Source organism: Esox lucius, chromosome 14, assembly GCF_011004845.1.
Source record: "Esox lucius isolate fEsoLuc1 chromosome 14, fEsoLuc1.pri, whole genome shotgun sequence".
Classification (NCBI taxonomy): domain Eukaryota; kingdom Metazoa; phylum Chordata; class Actinopteri; order Esociformes; family Esocidae; genus Esox; species Esox lucius.
The window spans coordinates 8,922,411-8,944,482 of NC_047582.1; the positions used below are offsets into that span (position 1 = coordinate 8,922,411).

Here is a 22,072-nt window from a genome sequence, read left to right on the forward strand (position 1 = left end):
GCGGCCCCTCCCTTTAGTTACACATTAACTACTTCTCCTGTACCATTGGCCCAATATTTGTCACTCATCTATTTACATAGAACTAGCATGATAAATATCGTAGTTTAATATATTTATACGGCACACCCAATATGACATTTTGAGCACATATGGCTAGAAAGGGATTCTGACAGAGATGTAAATGTGTATCACGTGATGTAACTTGTCCTGACTGGGATTTTTTATTCTACTCATTTCTTGTGTCTTCGGGACATACCATCAGCTGTCCAAGCGCCTGATGCAGGAAAGAGACGAACTCAAACGGCAGGGCAAAGGCCGCTTTCTTTGTCTGGAGGGTATTCGCGAAGGAATAATCTGATCGGATGTCTATGATGTCACTTATACTTGCCAAATAAACTACATCGGTTTTCCTTAATTAGCCGGTCGTGTTGTTCAGAGCATTGAACCAAACATGAGATTAGAATCAGGAAGAGCTGGTCATACACTTTACTTATGGAAATATGTTCTGATGTTTTTATTTTAAAAACAGTTCCTCCCTCATAGCAGTCTCATTGTTTTGACATGCATGATTTAGGTATCACCGAATTGTTAAGATTTCATAGTGCTTACTTCATAACTTGTTCTGGAAAGTAGTCGTACGTTTATAAGTTTTAATGTTCAAATAACCAACACGTACGTTATAGCGGATGTCGTGGGTGTGGCACAAAAATCTTCAACCGCTCCTAACCAATGCAGCTTTTGATTGAAAAGGTACGAGAAACCTTGACCTCAATCAATGATGCGCGTGCATCTTAAATAATGACCAGTCCAGAAGTTATTTTCTAAATTCTTAATAATGATTTAATAATCCACGTAAGTAGTAGGCTGTTCTGCAAGCCAACTATACCGAGTCCCTTTGCCCCAAAGCAAAACATAGAAGCTAATCTTGAACAGACCGTGTCCAAGTCCATCATCAACTAAATCGGTCTTAAGAGATGTTGAGATGATGACAGACCTTGCTATAATCACGGTGACATATTTGACAGTTGATAAGGTATAATCACTGCGTTACGAAAATAATGATGTACATAGTAATTCACAATAAAGTAATTCGAGTACTGTATAGTCAAGACTATCTTTATCATTAACACCGTGAAGACTCAAATTTCGTTATATAATTTGCCAGGTCATACATTTTTAACAACTTTGTTGAAAAGAAGGAACAAATTAAATATTGTAATATAACTTTCTTTCTCTCACTAGCTCAAATCCGATTTATTGTTACTAGTTACACCTGTAAATGTATAGGAGCTGGATTGATGGTGCCTCCAAGATGCGTGCGCATCGACCTATTGAACCAATGTTTGTAAACAGGAAAAATGTCCATATTAAGTAACTCTAACATAAAGCATAAGAGTACAGTTAAAAACATACTAATCGATCATACAAATGGGAGTCTGTGAGTATGTATTTCATACCACTGGAAAGATAAAACGTCAAAAGAATCAAACAAAATTAAATCTGCATTAACGTTCTACTTTTGTAAGTAAAGAACTCATAACTGTATTGACTGAAGGAGTCATATTCCCTGTAAAACCTAGCGGCAAAACTGTGTGTGTGTTGAGTGTGGAGGTATGAGTTTGAATGAATGTCTGTAGATAATGCATGTGGTTGAGTGAGTGCATGGTCAGTGTGCGTGAATGAGCTGGAGCATGTTGTGTGAATGTGCTCAATGTGCAGATCAGACTGTAGTTTTTAACAGTTAGTTTAACATTCTTATGGTCGGGGGGGGTCAACGTTTTTTTTCAGTGTCTGTGCTTAATGGTATCAGGCTCGGATGGCTGAGGTTTATTACAACCATTTGTGGCACCTTGTGGGCTAAATATCATGCAATTAACATGTCAGTTAAAATTTCACTAAAATCCAGGAAGTGTTTTCAGTATTTACTTTTTGCTACATAGTTGTGTAGTTTACTGAAACTACACTACTTTATTTGCAATAACATAAAATGTCAACAAATTCACATGCAATGTTCCTTTTTTTAAAAGCTTCTATCATCTCCCCATGTCCTGTGGTGGAATCTGTCCTTCTAATTCTTTATGTCAGCATGTTACAATAAAGGGTTGTAAATGTAAATTGACCTTTAAGGAATTGATGGGCTCTCCTGAACTGAGCTGTGACACAGTAGAACACTCCATCCGCTGACAGGATGTGGAATCTGAACCTGATTGTTAAAACAAAAAAGAGATTATGGCCAGCGCATGGAATTCCACTGGCAATTGTAGTGTAGTAATAATTCTCTCTCCCATTCAGTGGAATAGTCCTTCAATATTCGAGTTCCAAACAACTGGGAACTGTGTTGTTTCCTTCAACCCAAAAGTACAACAATTGTATTAGGATAATTGACCCCAACTCCTTTCTCACCCTCACTACATGCGTACACATACAAACACATAAAAGTAAAACCAGTTAGAACAATTAGGACTTCAAATAATATAAATAAAATCTAATGCAAAAACAAAGAACTATAATAAACCTCTCACACACAAGCCTGGAATGTTCCACCTCTGATAGCAAGGTCAGCCAGGATGATTTGTCTTGTCAGCCTCAACAGTAGTAGACTTCTTCCATTGTGTTCCTCAGTTAATAAGCTACGACGTAATTTTTCAAATGTTCAATTTGCTGCGGTATTCTTGATGGGAAAACAGTCATATTGTCTTAAGATGATAAAGATTTCATATAAAGCTGACAAATCTGTTAACCTCATTTAGCAATCAATTTGCAGACATTAAAAAAATCACTAAGCATCAAGTTGCAGACATTTTTTAATCACTAAGCTGCAGTTCGGTTCCCAGGTGTTGTTACTAGAATGTCTCCCGATTCAAACAAGCGTCATACGCACAGCTGGGCGCGTGCACATTATGACCAGTAGTCGGCGCTACGTTAAATAAAAATATTGCCATTCGGCGAACTTGAAACATTATCGCCTTCAGTAGATTTATGATTGTATTAATCATTAATCTTTTACCAGCCCCATATAGCAAGTGATTCTGTTGTAACCTGTAATTACTCAACGCAAGCTTTTGAAGTAGCACTTTGCATTGAACCGACCAACACAAGTCAAGATGAATCCCAGCGGCAACAGGTCCAGTGGGAAAACATTCTTGTTTACATCGGAATCAGTTGGAGAGGGACATGCTGGTTGGTTGGTTACTTAGTCCAAAATATGTTTTCATGTGTCTGTTGGCTACATTGTGTCTTAGTTGTACAATGGGTGAACTAGAAAACGCATTTGCTTTCGTCGTGCATGAGTGCTTTTTCTTTGTATTGGATAGGCTAGTTTTCGTTTGCATTATTATTATCATCATCCAATCTTTACTAGTTTACAACGTTTGGTATAATATAAACTTAGTTTGGGTGCGTTTCACAGCTTTTTGACTACGTGAAAAAACTTCTGCCTACCAATATCGTATCGTTGAGTAGCACAGTTGGGTGCTACATCATCCACTGTCAATGGACTATGCCACTGCTAGATAAAGGGCATTGGAGATGATCGAGAGGATCATAACAGAAAGAATTGTGACCGATTGGTCTACAAAAATATTTTTGTTATTCATTTTGTTATGTGCTTTATATATGTCAATCAGTCAGAAGTAGTTTAAATCCTCTTGATCACTTTATTCACGCCAGATAACAGTTGATAATGTAACACATTTATATTTTAGTAATTTAGCAGACCGTTTTATCCACAGTTACTTCAAGCTAGGTGGGACAACCACACAACCCAGTAATAGTAAATACACTTTACTCAATAAAGCAGCCTTCAGCAAGATGTGGATGCATGCAACACACAGGACCCAACCATTTACCAGAAAGCGTAAATAATAAATTGTAATGATTATTGCATTTCTAAAGTGCTTTTCATTATAGAGGAATAATCTCAAAGTGCATAAATAAAAGGGAAAGAGTAAAAAAAGGAAGACAACCCAATTAGAGACGTTCCTTCACTGGGCACTATGGTCTCCTTATTGGCCAGGGTCCTGTCACCTGGTCCAGGTGTATGTCCTGCTGCTTAGCGAGAACCACTTGGACCAATGTCCTACTACTTCATGCATACATTCCACTGAAGAAAAGGTGACATTATTACCTTTTGGAATGATGAGTAGGATTATGGTTTCACTACTCTATCATTTAATACACTGTAATCTCCCCCTAGACAAAATGTGTGACCAGATAAGTGACGCTGTCCTGGATGCATACCTGACTCAGGATCCTGATTCCAAAGTGGCCTGTGGTAAGAGTGTCCAGTCGTGTCCATCCTCTATAGCTTTGAGACAAGCTTGATGACCTTGACAATAGTTTCCTTTCCTTGTTTAAAGTTTTGATATGAATGTTTTGCCTTTCACTTTTGTGTGACTGAACTCCATGCCCCAGAAACTGTTACTAAGACCGGTATGATCATGCTGTGCGGTGAGGTCACCTCCAAGGCTGTGGTGGACCTCGTGGATGTGGTCAGGAACACTGTGAAGAAGATTGGTTACGATCACTCTTCCAAAGGTACAGGGCAGGTGTAGCCTTATCCTTATCTTTGCATGATAACATTGGTCTATGATTTAAATAGAAAATACAACAAATTGGTTTTGAAAGGTAAACCATGAGGTGAATTCATGAGTGAAAGTGGCTGTGATGTAGAGCCGCTGTGGCTTTCAATGACTATAAGCAGCAGCATTTCTTCCGGGGTTTGACTTTAAGAAATGTAACCTTGTCCTATAGGATGTGACTGTATAACTGAAGTGCTGTGACTGAATAACTCATGTACAGTATTTATCTGTTGCTACAGGGTTTGACTATAAGACATGCAATGTTCTGGTGGCCTTGGAACCCCAGGCAGTGGAGATATCGGATTGTGTGTTTGAAGGCAGGGACCAGGACAACATTGGAGCCGGAGATCAGGTATTGGTATTCAAGTACACTGTGGACTTCTACCTTATCTACTGTGATTTACATTATCTGATTCTTCATAGACTTTACAACCATAGTCTGTCTGCAGTCTAGTAATAATAACGCAGTGTCAATTTAATGGTTAATATATCTCCTGGATATCCTAGGGTCTAATTAAGTCTAATATAATAATGTTTCATTTAACAGACGCTTTTATCCAAAGAGACTTAAAATCGTGATTGGATGCATTTTCTACATACTTGTTGTACACTGCATTCTACATTGCCACGCTAATGCCGTGGCCTATGGTTGTACCAGGGCCTGATGTTTGGCTATGCTACCGATGAGACTGAAGAATGTATGCCACTCACCATCCTCCTGGCTCACAAACTCAACCACAAGATGAAGGAGCTGTCTGCCAACGGGGAGTGTCCCTGGATCAGACCTGACTCTAAAACTCAGGTGAGTCCTGCTTGTAATCCTCAGACACTTCGCTGTGCACGATAGTCTAGGTATGAGCTGAGCCCCGTAGTGAAGACGTCGACCCATCAGTGAGAGGAACATAGCACCTTGTCAGTGGATGTCCCATAGCGTCCCAACCCGTAACGTCAGAAATAAAACCAAAGTGCTGTAAAGTTTGAAAATGGGGTACCCTTTGAATTTTCTGAAACAGAATGCATAAACTAAAACTCCTGGGGAAAGAAAAAGACACTACTGGAAAAAGTTTGCTTTGGACAGGTGAGTCATGTTTGGCTGGAACAAAAACATTTCCTTTGACAAGAAGAATCCCATGCCAACTCTAAAGCGTGGTGAGGGAGCATTATGGGGGGGCTGTCCTTGGCACCTGGCCAGTTTGCCATCATTGAATCAGCCATGAATTCCACATTGGAGAATGTTGAGCAATCTGTCAAAAAGCTGAAACTTTACCAAAAATGGATCCAGCAAATCAGCATCAACAATGGCCAAACAAAATAAAAAGGGGAGGGGTTAATGGAATGGCAGTCAAAGCCCACTTGAACCGGGACACACATGTAAGACAGCCCTCAAACATCGCACAGCTGAAACAGTTACGTAAGGAATAGCTGGCAAAACAAATCCCTGTAGTTGAGGTTAGAGACTTAAAGTAATTTATTTAGTAATTCTTGCTAAAGGGGTGTACATGTAAAGCTAGGGTGTACATCTTTTTTCCACACAAGGAAATTGCATTAGCATTTTTGTTAAATAAGGTTGCCTATGTTTGGTAGTAGGGTTGAAATAAAGTTGAAATATCCTAATATGTGAAGAGAAAATTATAGTAATGTGCTCCTCACAGTACTGTAAATGTAAAAAACAGGTGATACATATTGATTCTAAAAATGATAAAAAAAATGTATCAGATAAAATACTAGTACAATTAAACATGAATCAATATTTTTTTAAGCATATTATCTTTGCACAAAGGAAAGGTATTTATAGAAAACCTTAGTGATACCCAAACTGTGACCTCTGACCTGTCTGTCACCCCTCTGTCTGCAAGGTGACAGTGGAATACCGTGAGAACAGTGGAGCCCTGGAGCCGATGCGTGTTCATACGGTGGTCATCTCTGTGCAGCACAGCCCCGAGGTGAGTCTGGAGGAAATACGCCGCAGCCTGATGGACAAGGTCGTCCGGACAGTCATCCCTGCCCATTTGCTAGACAACAAGACCATCTACCACCTGCTGCCAAGTGGGAAGTTCCTCATGGGCGGACCTCAGGTGAGAATGAGCAGTGAATCACTTCATAACAGCTTTCCTTACTGAGCCATTACACATTAACCAAATAACTTAAAGTGGGGAGAACAAGTATTTGATACACTGCCGATTTTGCAGGTTTTCCTACTTACAAAGCATGTAGAGGTAAAAATCCAGAAAATCACATTGTATGATTTTTTAATAATGAATTTGCATTTTATTGCATGACATAAGTAAATGATCACGTACCAACCAGTAAGAATTCTGGCTCTCACAGACTTGTTAGTTTTTCTTTATGAAGCCCTCCTGTTCTCCACTCATTACCTGATCATGAGGAAGGTGAGGGATCAGCCCAGAACTACACGGCAGGACCTGGTCAATGACCTGAAGAGAGCTGGGACCACAGTCTCAAATAAAACCATTAGTAACACACTACACCATCATGGATTAAACGCAAGGTCCCTCTGCTCAAGCCAGCGCATGTCCAGGCCCGTCTGAAGTTTACCAATGACCATCTGGATGATCCAGAGGAGGAATGAGAGAAGGTCATGTGGTCTGATGAGACAAAAATCAAGCTTTTTGGTCTAAACTCCACTCGCCGTGTTTGGAGGAAGAAGAAGGATGAGTACAACCCCAAGCATGGAGGTTGAAACATCATTCTTTGGGGATGCTTTTCTGCAAAGGGGACAGGATGACTGCACCATATTGAGAGGAGGATGGATGGGGCCATGTATCGCGAGATCTTGGCCAACAACCTCCTTCCCTCTGTAAGAGCATTGAAGATGGGTCTTGGCTGGGTCTTCCAGCATGACAACGATCCAAAACACACAGCCAGGGCAACTAAGGAGTGGCTCCGTAAGAAGCATCTCAAGGTCCTGGAGTGGCCTAGCCAGTCTCCAGACCTGAACACAATAGAAAATCTTTGGAGGGAGCTGAGAATCTGTATTATCCAGAGACAGCCCCGAAACCTGAAGGATCTGGAGAACGTCTGTATGGAGGAGTGGGCAAAAATCCCTGCTGCAGTGTGTGCAAACCTGGTCAAGAACTACAGGAAACGTATGATCTCTGTAATTGCAAACAAAGGTTTCTGTACCAAATATTAAGTTCTGCTTTTCTGATGTATCAAATACTTATGTCATGCAATAAATAGCAAATTAATTACTTAAAAATCATACAATGTGATTTTCTGGATTTTTGTTATAGATTCCGTCTCTCACAGTTGAAGAGTACCTATGATAAAAATTACAGACTTCTACATGCTTTGTAAGTGGGAAACACTGCAAAATCGGCAGTGTATCAAATACTTGTTCTCCCCACTGTATATGTTTTTTAAATGTTTGTGAATGTTTCCTCACACTGAAATGTTAAATTGATTTCAACACACACTTGCTTAGAGATGATTATTAACCAAATTTGTAATGGTATTTTGCCACATTGCTGTACATATTGCAATGTCCGAAACAAAACTCCCGGGAATGTGGATGTGCATGTAAACTGTTAAGCTGTGTACTCTTCTGGGCAGGGTGATGCCGGACTGACTGGCCGTAAGATCATAGTGGACACCTATGGAGGGTGGGGGGGACATGGCGGAGGGGCCTTCTCAGGGAAGGACTACACTAAAGTGGACCGCTCTGGGGCGTACGCAGCCCGCTGGGTGGCCAAATCTCTTGTGAAAGCCAAGCTCTGCCGGAGAGCCCTGGTACAGGTCAGTCGGACAGCTCCAAAGGTTATATTTAATGCAAACTTTGATATTGCATTTTCACCTTGTATTGTATGTTGCAAACAAAAGAACACACATACAGTAAGCTCTATCTACAGTTAGCTTGAAGTGTTGCCGATTGGGCTATTGATTTGGTGCCTTTGGTGTAGCTCAAATGGTCAAAATGTTGTCAATTAGGGTGGTCATGTGTGTTGTAAAGCAGAAGAAAATGGGTTCTTAACCAGAATATGGGTTCATAACCAGAGTGGGGCCAAGCAAACTCTCGCTGGAGGAAGCTAAACTGTTAGCAGTAGCATGTTGACATCGGTTTCATGTTCTAAAATGATATATTTCATATCTGGGAGTGAAATAACAGGTTGGTGACAAATTTTTCATGTTAACCTGGCTCTCACAGGTTTCGTATGCCATTGGTGTAGCTCACCCACTGTCAATCTCAGTGTTTCATTATGGAACGTCCACACGAGACGAGGATGAACTGCTGAAGATTGTAAACAAAAACTTTGACCTCAGGCCTGGGGTCATTGTCAAGTAAGTATAACTTCACTCCTGTAATGTAGAGGTCTATCAATACTGTATTGAGGCTCTGACATTTTTGTGTGAACATGTTTCCTATCCATCAGAGAGCTGGGCCTGAAGCAGCCCATCTACCAGCCCACCGCTTGCTATGGACACTTCGGCAGGGATGAGTTCCCCTGGGAGAAGCCCAAGCCATTGGTGTATTGACGGAAACCACTCTTACACAAAATGTGTACATTCTGCTTGAAAATGTTATGATCATTTTTCAACATTTACATTATCAACTGTAAATCATGGATCAAACTCTTAATATTTTTGATTACTGAAATTATAAGTTAACGTTTCAGCAACGTTGTGTAATACATGTGTTTTGTAACATATGGTTGGTTTAAACATGCTACAGTGGGGAGAACAAGTATTTGATACACCGCCGATTTTGCAGGTTTTCCCACTTACAAATCATGTAGAGGTCTGTAATTTGTATCATAGGTACACTTCAACTGTGAGTGACGGAATCTAAAACAAAAATCCAGAAAATCACATTGTATGATTTTAAAATAACTTATTTGCATTTTATTGCATGACATAAGTATTTGACCACCTATCAACCAGTAAGAACTCCGGCTCTCACAGACCTGTTAGTTTTTCTTTAAGAAGCCCTCCTGTTCTCCACTCATTACCTGTATTAACTGCACCTGATTGAACTTGTTACCTGTATAAAAGACACCGGTCCACACACTCAATCAGACAGACTCCAACCTCTCCACAATGGTCAAGACCAGAGAGCTGTGTAAGGACATCAGGGATAAAATTGTAGAACTGCACAAGGCTGGGATGGGCTACAGGACAATAGGCAAGCAGCTTGGTGAGAAGGCAACAACTGTTGGCGCAATTATTAGAAAATGGAAGAAGTTCAAGATGACGGTCAATCTCCCTCGGTCTGGGGCTATGCAAGATCTCACCTCGTGGGGCATCAATGATCATGAGGTAGGTGAGGGATCAGCCCAGAACTACAGGTGCTGGTCATGAAATTAGAATATCATCAAAAAGTTGATTTATTTCAGTAATTCCATTGAAAAAGTGAAACTTGTATAATGTATACATTCATTCCACACAGACTGATATATTTTAATTTCTTTTAATTTTGATGATTATAACTGACAACTAAAGAAAACCACAAATTCAGGATCTCAGAAAATTTGAATATTGTGAAAAGGTTCAATATTGAAGACACCTGGTGCCACATTCTAATCTGCTAATTAACTCAAAACACCTGCAAAGGCCTTTTAATGGTCTCTCAGTCTAGTTCTGTAGGCTACACAATCATGGGGAAGACTGCTGACTTGACAGCTGTCCAAAAGACAACCATTGACACCTTGCACAAGAAGGGCAAGACACAAAAGGTCATTGCTAAAGAGACTGGCTGTTCACAGAGATCTGTGTCCAAGCACATTAATAGAGAGGCGAAGGGAAGGAAAAGATGTGGTCAAAAAAAGTTTACAAGCAATAGTGATAACCGCACCCTGGAGAGGATTGTGAAACAAAACCTGAGCAGTGCCACAGACTGATCGACTCCATGCCACGCCGCATTGCTGCAGTAATTCAGGCAAAAGGAGCTCCAACTAATTATTGAGTGCTGTACATGCTCATACTTTTCATGCCCATACTTTTCAGTTGGCCAACATTTCTAAAGAAAATCCTTTTTGTATTGGTCTTAAGTAATATTCAAATTTTCTGAGATACTGAATTTGTGATTTTCATTAGTTGTCAGTTATAATCATCACAATTATAAGAAATAAACATTTGAAATATATCAGTCTGTGTGTAATGAATATAATATAAAAGTTTAACTTTTTGAATGGAATTACTGAAATAAATCAACTTTTTGATGATATTTAAATTTTATGACCAGCACCTGTACACGGCAGGACCTGGTCAATGACCTGAAGAAACCTGGGACCACAGTCTCAAAGAAAACCATTAGTAACACACTATACAGACACGCAATACAGACATTCAGCTCCCTCCAAAGATTTTTCTATTGGGTTCAGGTCTGGAGACTGGCTAGGCCACTCCAGGACCTTGAGTCGCTTGTACATGCTTTGTAAGTGGGAAAACCTTCAAAATCGGCAGTGTATCAAATACTTGTTCTCCCCACTGTAAATGAAACAAAAAAAAATGAATTACGCCATTTTCCCCCTTACCGCTAGAGGGAGGCAACAACCAACCTGTAGATGCTGCATCAGCGTATCGCTGAATATTTGGTTTTTTGTTTTGCTTCTCTGTTTTGTGATATTTTCTGTATTTGTTCTGTCGATACACGTCAAATATGCAGTTGCAAATCACTTCGAGTAGACTGTCTCAAAACCTTCCTTGATGCTGTCGGAGTTTTATTCCGGTGTGCCAATAATATTTTGGCGAGACAGGGTTCAGTGTTACGGCGATTTCAGTTGGTTGAAACCTAGAGCAAGAAATAATACTAATACGTATCAGGTAGATTTTGCTTTGAGGAACTTAAGGGAAAGCATTCACGTTTGAGGGACAAACACTATTTATAAATGGACTGTAGTTTTTGTGACTTTGGAGCGTAGGAATATGACCTCACCTCAATTAACCTTCTCGACCTTGAAATAAGCCGATGGACGTGTGGACCTGCATCTTTTGTAAATGTAGTCTACGTTAGTGTTTTGCTTCGAAAGTTCGCTAGTAATTAGTGAAGGAAAACTATTGTTATTTTATTTATCTGACTGATTTTTATTTTAACAATTCAAAGTCACAATGTTGGACACTGATGGTGTCTATGCGGTAAAGAAAAGGAAGAAACCCATACAGAAAAGGTAACGTTGCGCATAAATACGTAGGATTCACCCGCACTTTGCGACTGTATGCGTAATTACTGGGTGTGGTGGTTGTCGGGAGGTGCATTATTATATAGACAATAAGATCATGAGCAATCGGAGAAGTTCAATTTAAAACTTGTTTCCACTAATTCGTTTATATTATCAGTCTGCCTGTGAACGCAGCCTTTGTATAAAGCAAACCGGACCATACTTTCGTAAGTTACGTTTAGCGGTCCATTTCCAGCTGATAGCAGTGAAACTTGGGTATGAATATAACCTTCGTTCCCTGAGGGAGGGAACATGGTGCTTCTATGGTGATTACATAGGGCATGTATATTTGTGATGATCACACCTGATCATTTCCTGCTGATACGAAGCAGCCAGGAGCCCCCCTTCCGAATCGTAAGTACCCAGCGCACACGTGCACTTACAGCTAGTCACTGCAACTTCTACTGCATGGGACCCAAAGGTAGTTGCACTTCGTTCCCTCCTTTCAGTAAACAAAGGTTACATTTAGAATACATATTCACGCAGAAAGCACGCCTGAAGACAAAAAAAAAAGTTAAATGAATGGGACCCCCGGTCCGGTCTAGCTAAAACGGAGGCACACCGGTGCAGACGCTGCTGGTTAGTAGATGAAAAGGGAGGGGAGGCCGAACTCCAGTCCTTATGTCCATGACGTCATAGGCATGAAAGCTTAGATATGTCTCTGTGTATCTCGGAGTCACCCATTGCAAACGAAGTGCAGGAGGGATGGACGGAAAGCGTGTGAGACACTGATCTATTAAGCCAAAGCCAGATCCAAAAACAATCCTGTCCACAATCTATACAAGGCCACATCGGGCTTTAGTCGATTGGTGAAGTCTCAAATGGTTGCACACACAGTTCTGGCCACCAAGAGTGCAGATTGGGCCAGGCATCATCTGAGATCAATGGTCATTCAGGGTTTGGAGACATACATCTCCCTCCCAGGAACTGAGATTATCAAAATGACGCCTGCCCTTTCTCAGGTCCAGGCCATGGGAAATCTGCAAATCTGTTTCTCTAGGAGGATTCCCAATGTATACACAGCCTCTATTTGCTCCTAGTCCTGTTTTATCTTTCTGTTTTTAGTTCACTGTTTTCTGTTTGCCCTTCTACTGCTCTCTGCTTCCCTCCCACTCTCAGTATGCTTGTGGAGGTAAGGTTAGCAGACACTGTGGCTTGTCCAGGCCTGTTGTAAAAGAGTAAACGCTGGTCTGTACTTTGTCTAAGAACACATCCGTAAACCAATACAATGCAGGAATTCCATAGAATTCCAGAAGTAGGATGAAATCACATTTGTGTCTACAGATGCCAGTAGGCATAGTCATGCTGTAATATCTTCTAGTAAGTCTACACCAAAAGAACGACAATGACTCCGTCTGAAGTTCAGCCTGTGCCTTGAGCATCATGCCAGACAACCTCTGCTCCGGGCCAGCAGCAGTCTGTCCTACACAGCCTGGAGCTGCACACGGCAGGATGATCTCTGGAACGGTCCTCACAAAGGCCACATCTCTGCAGACTTATTTCCTTTCCTCCCACTCTACCAGAAATGTCCCAGCCTTCCTGATGATTCCGTGGGCTCCAACCCTTATTTTGCATTCAGTTCTAACATGGACTTCTGTGCGCTTCATGTTTAAGGAAGTCTAGTTGTTTGGTAAACCCGTCACCTGATGGAATCTGGGTCATGGCACTAATGTGACCAACTGGGAGACTGATTCGCTTTAAACCAGATTTGTCTACGTATGTTAACCCATCAAACTAAAATTCCTGTAAATCACGTGCTTTAGTACAGATTGTGTTTGGTAGATTCCTAACCATCCCTTGTTCTCTTGTCCACCTCTGTCAGTAGATTCCTAACCTCTCCCACTCCTCCCAGTTTGAAGCCAGTTTCGGTGGAAGGAATGGTGAAGACCAAAACGTCACCGGGACCGTCTGAATGGAGAGCTGGACCGGCTGACCAGTTTGCTGCCCTTCTCTCCAGAGGTCCGGGGTCATCTGAACAAACTGTCTGTCCTCAGGCTCAGCATGGGATACCTCAAGGTCAAGAGCTTCTTTAATGGTAAGTACATACAACAGTGTAACTTACACTGTCTGTGAGTTGCTACAGAGAAAGACAGAGAGGATGTACCACCGTACTACCACAGGATGTACCACCGTACTACCACAGGATGTACCACCGTACTACCACAGGATGTACCACCGTACTACCACAGGATGTACCACTGTACTACTATAGTCTGTACCAACAAACTACTACTACAGTCTGTACCAGCATACTACAAAATACTACCACTATACTACTACAGTATGTACCAGCATATTACAAAAGACTGTACCACCGTACTACTACAGTCTGTGTCAGCATACTACTGTACTAAAGACTACCACTATACTACTACAGTCTTTACCAACACACTACAACACATTATTAATGGTATATCATCTGTATGGATTGCAATGTCTCTACCTAACCCACAGCTCTGTCCCATAGTGACCCTCCAGCTAACCCATAGCTCTGTCCCATAGCTGCCCTTTTTCTTTAGGATTGTTGCAATAGTCTATCTATAGATAATTATTTCAGTTTTGGATGGAGTTATTTCTTTCTCCACATAATTTCTTTTTTCCTCCACTTCCTTGTTTCTACACTGAACATGTACCTACCACTGTAAAATGTTTTTAGGATCTAAACACATAATTGAGCCTACAAACCAATTATTTTAGGACACATAATTAAGGGTTTGCAAAACATAACCATTGTAAAACCAAGTGTTTAGGATGTGATATTCTGGCTCAAATCAGACCTGTAAATCACATTATGCTAGTGTGATGTGATTAGTAACATGACTGCCAGACTGGAAGGATGTTTAATTATAGAAAATGGTCACCCACGAGCTGCACTCAGAATTACTTGTTTTGTTAACGTTGCAAAATCCGGGGTAAAATATAAGAGAAAATACAAATTACTACAATAGAATTAAAGCAACCCAGAAAATCTAAGTAAGCTGTACAAACACATTTTAAATGAATAAGGGCCTTTTAGATAAGTAATATTGACCTCCTAACAGTTTTGTTACAATGTGAACTAATTGTCACTTACTGTCCTTTACTTGGTGGCAGGTTTTTATAAAGTGTGATGCCAGCCGTTTCTTTCTGTCCTAATAGGAATGATAGCTTTTCATTTTTACCAAAGGTTGTTGAAACCTATTCACTTAGACGTAACATTTGTTGTGCATTTGTGCAGATCTCGCACTGGTTATTTCATATTGTAAACATCACAGCCTTTCCTCTACAGACAGAAAGGTCTACCTGAATCTACACTTCTCCATGGAAAGGCTGTGCTCCCTGAGCCTTGACTTAGTCAAGGTTTTCTTTGAACAGCAACCATGGTTTGCCATTGTGCTCTGTAGATTTAGACCCAGATAGCACTGTTTTCCTTTGTGCTTTTGTTTTGACTGTGATGAAATTAGATTTTTCCTGATTGTTTTGATGTCCGGAGGCTCCAGTATGTTGGTGGATCAGCCCCAACACCCATTGGATGAAGGGACTTCTTTGTTCAACTCTTGGTATTGCAGAATGTTAGATGTTTCCACCCCTGGATGGCTCATTGTTTTTGTTTTTATTATTAATGGAAATTGGCTAAATTCTGCCTTGCATGCATCCTTTTCTTCTCGTCTAAACATGTAGGAGAATGTTAACCAACACTGTATGCAAGATGTCAGTGGGGTTTGTCTCATTCAGTTAGATCTTGTTTTGCAGGTGGAACCCACACATTGCCATAAAGTGCAATTCATTCAAGTATATTTTCAATAAATATTAACTATTTCTTGTGATAGAATGCCCTGCATACTCTCTTAGTTAATCCACTGTCCCATTTAGCTGTCCAGGTTTCCTGATTCTTTCCAGTACATCAAATAATTCTTTTTAATCCCTTATTATTTGGTTGGGTTTTACTGTGGTGCTTTCCTGCTTTCCCGTATGTTTCCCAATAGGTGATGTCTCTCTTCTGTCTCTCTGTCTTTCTGTCTCACTCTGTTCTTTGTCGCCATCTCTCTCTTCCTTTCCTCTCTCTCCCTTCTCCTTGTCTGTCTCCGCTCTTTACTTTGGGAGAGTTTTACAGATTGTTTTATTTAGACTTTTTCAACAGATCCTCCCTGTGGCTGCAGAGGTCTAAAGACTTCTTCAATGTACAGTTGTGCTCATGAATTTGCATATCCTGGCAGAAATTGTGAAATGTTGGAATTGATTTTGAAAATATGACTGATCATGCAAAAAAAAACTTTTATTTAAGGATAGTGATCATATGAAGCCATTTATTATCACATAGTTGTTTGGCATGATTTTTAAATCATAATAACAGAAATCACCCAAATGGCCCTGATCAAAGGTTCACAAACTTAAATGTTTGGCCTTACAGACACACAAGGTGACACACACAGGTGAAAATGGCAATAAAAGGTAAATTTTTATATTGCAATTAGTGTCTGTGTATAAATAGTCAATGAGTTTGTTAGCTCTCACGTGGATGCACTGAGTAGGCTAGATACTAGGTACATGGGGAGCAGAAAAGAACTGTCAAAAGACCTACATTACAAGGTAATGGAACTTCATAAAGATGGAGAAGGATATATAAAGATTTGTAATATTCACTGTCCATATTACCATTTCTACATACTCTGGAATTGCTGCTAGTTTCTATTGTTATATTTTAGCTATTATTTTACTGTACAGAATGTTATTCGGTGCATCTGACAAATATAAAAATACTTTTAACTTTGATGCTCCAGATACTCAACTACTCGAAAGGACAGTTTTTTTATTGCGTCTTTAATCACCACAACAGTTTTCAGCTGTGCTAACATAATTGCAAAAGGGTTTTCTAATGATCACCTAGCCGTTTAAAATAATAAACTTGGGTTAGCAAACACAACGTGGCATTGGAACACAGGACTGATGGTTACTGATAATGGGCCTCTTTCCACCTGTGTAGATATTCCATTAAAAATTATCAGTTTGCAGCTACAATAGTCACAACATTAAGAATGTATACACAGTATTTCTGATAAATTTGATGTTATTTTAATGGACAAGGACAAACACACAATTTCTTGTTCCCAAGCTCAGGACCATGGGTCATAACACCTCTATTGGGTTGAGATCTGGTGACTGTGGGGGCCATTTCAGTACAGTGAACTCATTGTCATGTTCAAGAAACCAATTTGAAATGATTCGAGCTTTGTGACATGGTGCATTATCCTGCTGGAAGTAGCCATCAGAGCAAACCTCATGCTTTGGGGCTGTTTTTCTGCAAAGAGACCAGGACGACTGATCCGTCTAAAGGAAAGCATGAATGGGCCCATGTATTGTGAGATTTTTAGTGGAAACCTCCTTCCATCCGCGAGGGCATTGAAGATGAAACGTGGCTGGGTCTTTCAGCATTACAATGATCCCAACCACACCGCCCGGGCAACGAAGGAGTGGCTTCGTAAGAAGCATTTCAAGATCCTGGAGTGGCCTAGCCAGTCACCAGATCTCAACCCCATAGAAAATGGAGGGAGGGAGTTGAAAGTCTGTGTTGCCCAGCGACACCCCCAAAACACCACTGCTCTAGAGGAGATCAGTGTGTGAAAACCTTGTGAAGACTTGCAGAAAACGTTTGACATCTGTCATTGCCAACAAAGGGTATATAGCAAAATATTGAGATTAACTTTTTTTATTGACCAAATTCTTATTTTCCACCATCATTTACCAATAAATTCTTAAAAGATCCTACAATGTGATTTTCTGGATTTGTTTTTCTCATTTTGTCTCTCATAGTTGAAGTGTACCTATAATGAAAATTACAGGCCTCTCTCATCTTTTTAAGTGGGAGAACTTGCACAATTGGTGGCTGACTAAATACTTTCTTGCCCCACTGTACAGTACAGGCCAAAAGTTTGGACACACCTTCTCATTCAATGTGTTTCCTTTATTTTCATGACTGTTTACATTGTGCATTCTCACTGAAGGCATCAAAACTATGAATGAACACGTAGAATTATGTACTTAACAACATTTCTTGAAATAACTGAAAACGTCTTATATTCTAGTTTCTTCAAAGTAGCCACCATTTGCTCTGATTACTGCTTTGCACACTCTTGGCATTCTCTTGATGAGCATCAAGAGGTAGTCACCTGAAATGGTTTTCCAACAGTCTTGAAGGAGTTCCCAGAGATGCTTAGCACTTGTTGGCCCCCAAAACCATCTCGATTGGGTTCAGGTCCGGTGACTGTGGAGGCCAGGTAATCTGGCGCAGCACTCCATCACTCTCCTTCTTGGTCAAATAGCCCTTACACAGCCTGGAGGTGTGTTTGGAGTCATTGTCCTGTTGAAAAATAAATGATGGTCCAACTAAACGCAAACCGGATGGGATGGCATGTCACTGCAGGATGCTGTGGTAGCCATGCTGGTTCAGTATGCCTTCAATTTTGAATAAATCCCCAACAGTGTCACCAGCAAAGCACCCCCACACCATCACACCTCCTCCTCCATGCTTCACAGTGGGAACCAGGCATGTAGAATCCATCCGTTCACCTTTTCTGCGTCGAACAAAGACACGGCGGTTGGAACCAAAGATCTCAAATTTGGACTCATCAGACCAAAGCACAGATTTCCAATGGTCTAATGTCCATTCCTTGTGTTTCTTGGCCCAAACAAATCTCTTCTGCTTGTTGCCTCTCCTTAGCAGTGGTTTCCTAGCAGCTACTTGACCATGAAGGCCTGATTCGCGCAGTCTCCTCTTAACAGTTGTTCTAGAGATGTCTGCTGCTAGAACTCTGTGTGGCATTCAGCTGGTCTCTAATCTGAGCTGCTGTTAACCTGCGATTTCTGAGGCTGGTGACTCAGATTAATTTATCCTCAGCAGCAGAGGTGACTCTTGGTCTTCCTTTCCTGGGGCGGTCCTCATGTGAGCCAGTTTAGTTGTAGCGCTTGATGTTTTTTTTTAATGCACTTGGGGACACATTCAAAGTTCTTGCAATTTTCCTGACTGACTGACCGTCATTTGTTAAAGTAATGATGGTCACTAATTTCTCTTTACTTAGCTGATTGGTTCTTGCCATAATATGAATTCTAACAGTTGTTCAATAGGGCTGTCGGCTGCGTATAAACCTGACTTCTGCACAACACAACTGATGGTCCCAACCCCATTAATAAGGGAAAAAAGTCCACTAATTTACCCTGACAAGGCACACCTGTGAAGTGAAAACCATTTCAGGTGACTACCTCATGAAGCTCATTGAGAGAACACCAAGGGTTTGCAGCACTATCAAAAAAGCAAAGGGTGGCTACTTTGTGGAATCTAAAATATAAGACATGTTTTCAGTTATTTCACACTTTTTTGTTAAGTACATAATTCCATGTGTTCATTCATAGTTTTGATGAATCTACAATGCAAATTGTCATGAAAATAAAGGAAACGCTTTGAATGAGAAGGTGTGTCCAAACTTTTGGCCTGTACTATATATGTGTATACTCTCCAGAGAATATATACTGTATATACTAATAAAATACAGGATAGTTTTTTTTGGAACTTTGTCTTTCCATGGCCTTCAGGAGACTCGAATGATGATACTTCCTGTTGCTCATGTGACTTGTGGAATGTCCTACATTTTTATAAGTGGGAATGTGACAGGAGATGGTATAGGAATGTAACAGGACTGAGTGAATCTGGGGACACAACCATTTATTTTTTTTACTTTAGCTGACATATTATGAATTTCCGATTTATACACATTTTTTTGGTCTAAATTGGAAATAGTCAAACAATATTACAAAAATACGATTTCTAAAGGATTGTAATCATTATATTTCATGAAGTGTAGTGTTGTTGAGTGGGGATGGGTTAACATCCAATTTTGTCAGTGTTCAAGGTAGTTTTATTAAGGTTTTACATGATGTATCATCAAATTGCAGTAAGGACAAAGTGCAGGACACTTTTCTTGATAATATATTAAACAGACACTTCATGTGTATGTGTGCTTGTAATGGCCAGAGGATGGAAAATTTGATTAGATTCAACTTTATTGTCATTGAACAGTACAAGTACAGTACAACGAAATGCAGTTAGCGTCTAACCAGAAGTTCAAATATAGTGCAGAATATTATATGTATATACAAGTGGAATGTATAGGTGCGCATTGGAAAATTTATACAAAATGTAGAGGTATTAAGTATAATGTATGTACAGGTGGGATAAATAGTTGTGACAATTGTCAAGGGCATTCTGAATTTGCAGTCGAGGCCAATTGAAGGAGTAGGGCAGCATGTGCAACTGAATTGCTGGGATAGCAGCAATGATGTTCTGGAGGTAGACGTGTATGCAGCAATTAAAAATGCAAGTACAGTGGCAGTTCTAAATGTGCAATGTAATAGGCACCGATTTGGCGGAATGGCCAATACGTACTATGTTAATGTTAAATAAATGAAATTGTAATCATTACTGGGCTGTTGATACAACTCAAGTGGGGCAGCACTGGACCATGGTGGCAAGAAATAAATGTGTGTGTTCGCTTGAGTGTTGGGGGGCCGTTCCAGCATCTAGGTGACAGAAGAATTCCAGTAGCATCCACATCACTGCCAGATGAGGCAAATGTAAGATGAAAACCATGTTTTGCAGCAGTTCTTCACCTCAAAACTCAGCAGGGGTTGCGATGGGGAATGATTTCTTGGTCAAAAGCTTTTGAAAGTCAGATAATTGAAAACGTTTATGCAAACCGCTGGAAACGCTTTAGAGCAGAGGTGTTTATCTGTGTGCTGTCGTACACTGCTGGACGGTTGTATATCTGTTCCGTACGCCATCATCATATGACCTCTTCTATGGACTCTCACCACCACTGATCCACTGGCTGTGGCTCAGACCTCCCCATCTATCTTACTTCTTCAAGGTCTTGCTATTTCAACAGTATGACCCACTCTGGCACCTTCGTAGCTAAGCTGATTGATGGGGCTGTGTCTTCAGCTCTCACTCTTCTCTCTCGCTCCTCTCTCCCTCCATCTGTCCATACTAATTAGACATGGGTAATGGCTTTTATAACAACTCTCTTTAGGTCTTTCAAGGCTGGGTTCAAGGCAGGTTTTCTGGCCATGAGTGTGTGAGTAATATTTTTATTGAGAGTTGTGGCCTCCGCAACAATTCTCCCTGTGGAGAGTGTGGAATCTGAGCATTAACAATTACAACATGAATGTACATTTCATTGGAAGTGCATGTGCCTAGATAATGAGAACAACAGAAACCTCTCTGTTTAGATTATCTCTCTGTAACAGAAACCTCTCTGTTTATTTCTCTGTAGGAATGTTTACGATGGTCATATGGCATGGGGGTTGACTTCTAAAGACATGGTCTTAGTTAGAAACGCCTTTAATGTATAGGCTAGCTGGTAACCAACATTACAGTGAGAAAAGATAATGGAACGTTCACCGTATGACATTTGTGCTGCAATTTTCCAATAAACGTGAGCGAACTTCTCCCTCGATTTGATACGGGTTCTAAATTATTTCACCACTTTACGAAACCGCCGATTTCTTATACCTCCAGTTGTTTTGGGACTTTTGGGACTAGGCCTGTATGATGTTGTTGCGTCCTACTGGCTGCAGTCACTTCCTGCTTGTTGTTTCGGTATTGGCCGTGTGATCCTCCAGGGCCAATCAGATCTGAGCTTTGGTGTAGATGTGTGTACACAGGCCTAGCTGGCTGATCATCTTCCTGTGCTTGCTGATAGATGGAGGGTGTACACGCACACACCTGTCATCCTGTGCGTGCGTGTGTGTGTGTGTGTGGGTGGGTTAGGTCTTACTGAACGAATGGGGACCAAATGTCCCAATGAGTATAGTCAATTTTCGGCTCAGGGTTTAGGTTTAGGGTCAAACTTACAATTGATTTTATAGTTAGAATTGGGGTTTCTTTAAGGTCCAGGCGTTGTTGATTAAGTTTAGGCTTAAGGTTAGGCATTACATCTAGGTAAAGTTTAGGCATAAATGTTACTTTATTGAGGTTAGGGTTAGGGTTAGATTAGGGTTAGGTTAAGGTTAGGTTTAGGGTTAGGTTAAGGTTAGGGTTATGGTTAGGTTTAGGGTTAAGTTTAGGGCAAGGGAGCATGCAATTTCTATTTTCTGGTCCCCATGAGGGTAGCTGTACAAACGTGTGTGTGTGTGTGTGTGTGTGTGTGTGTGTGTGTGTGCGCGATGACACTGACTATACTGCTGTAGTTACCCTTAAGCTCCAGACAAACCGAACCAGATGTGAAACCTAAACTTGGCATAAATTAACTCAAATGAACCCCCCTTTAACTTATTAGTGGCGTGTCC

The 22,072-nt window shown here is 40.6% G+C and overlaps 1 protein-coding gene across 2 annotated transcripts; it reads left to right on the top strand.

The window, feature by feature from the left end:
- Window positions 1–185: 185 nt before the first annotated feature.
- mat2al (methionine adenosyltransferase II, alpha-like) lies at window positions 186–9,331 on the top strand. 2 transcript variants are annotated; one of them, XM_010877425.3, is made up of 9 exons: window positions 186–335; window positions 4,196–4,273; window positions 4,414–4,536; window positions 4,820–4,932; window positions 5,239–5,382; window positions 6,437–6,655; window positions 8,154–8,336; window positions 8,746–8,879; window positions 8,972–9,331. In XM_010877425.3, exons 1-9 carry the CDS (start codon window positions 278–280, stop codon window positions 9,072–9,074), a joined length of 1,155 nt encoding a protein of 384 aa, XP_010875727.2. In that variant the 5' UTR covers window positions 186–277; the 3' UTR covers window positions 9,075–9,331. The 2 variants fall into 2 exon arrangements, with proteins under 2 accessions (XP_010875727.2, XP_010875726.2); XM_010877424.5 differs by lacking the exon at window positions 186–335 and adding an exon at window positions 2,830–3,180.
- The last annotated feature ends 12,741 nt before the right edge of the window (window positions 9,332–22,072 follow it).

Coding starts and splice junctions, on each gene's coding strand:
- mat2al (XM_010877424.5), top strand. CDS start 3,105: ATGAATCCCAGCGGCAACAGGTCCAGTGGGAAAACATTCTTGTTTACA. Junction 4,933..5,238: donor ACATTGGAGCCGGAGATCAG/GTATTGGTATTC, acceptor TGGTTGTACCAG/GGCCTGATGTTTGGCTATGC. Junction 8,880..8,971: donor AGGCCTGGGGTCATTGTCAA/GTAAGTATAACT, acceptor CCTATCCATCAG/AGAGCTGGGCCTGAAGCAGC.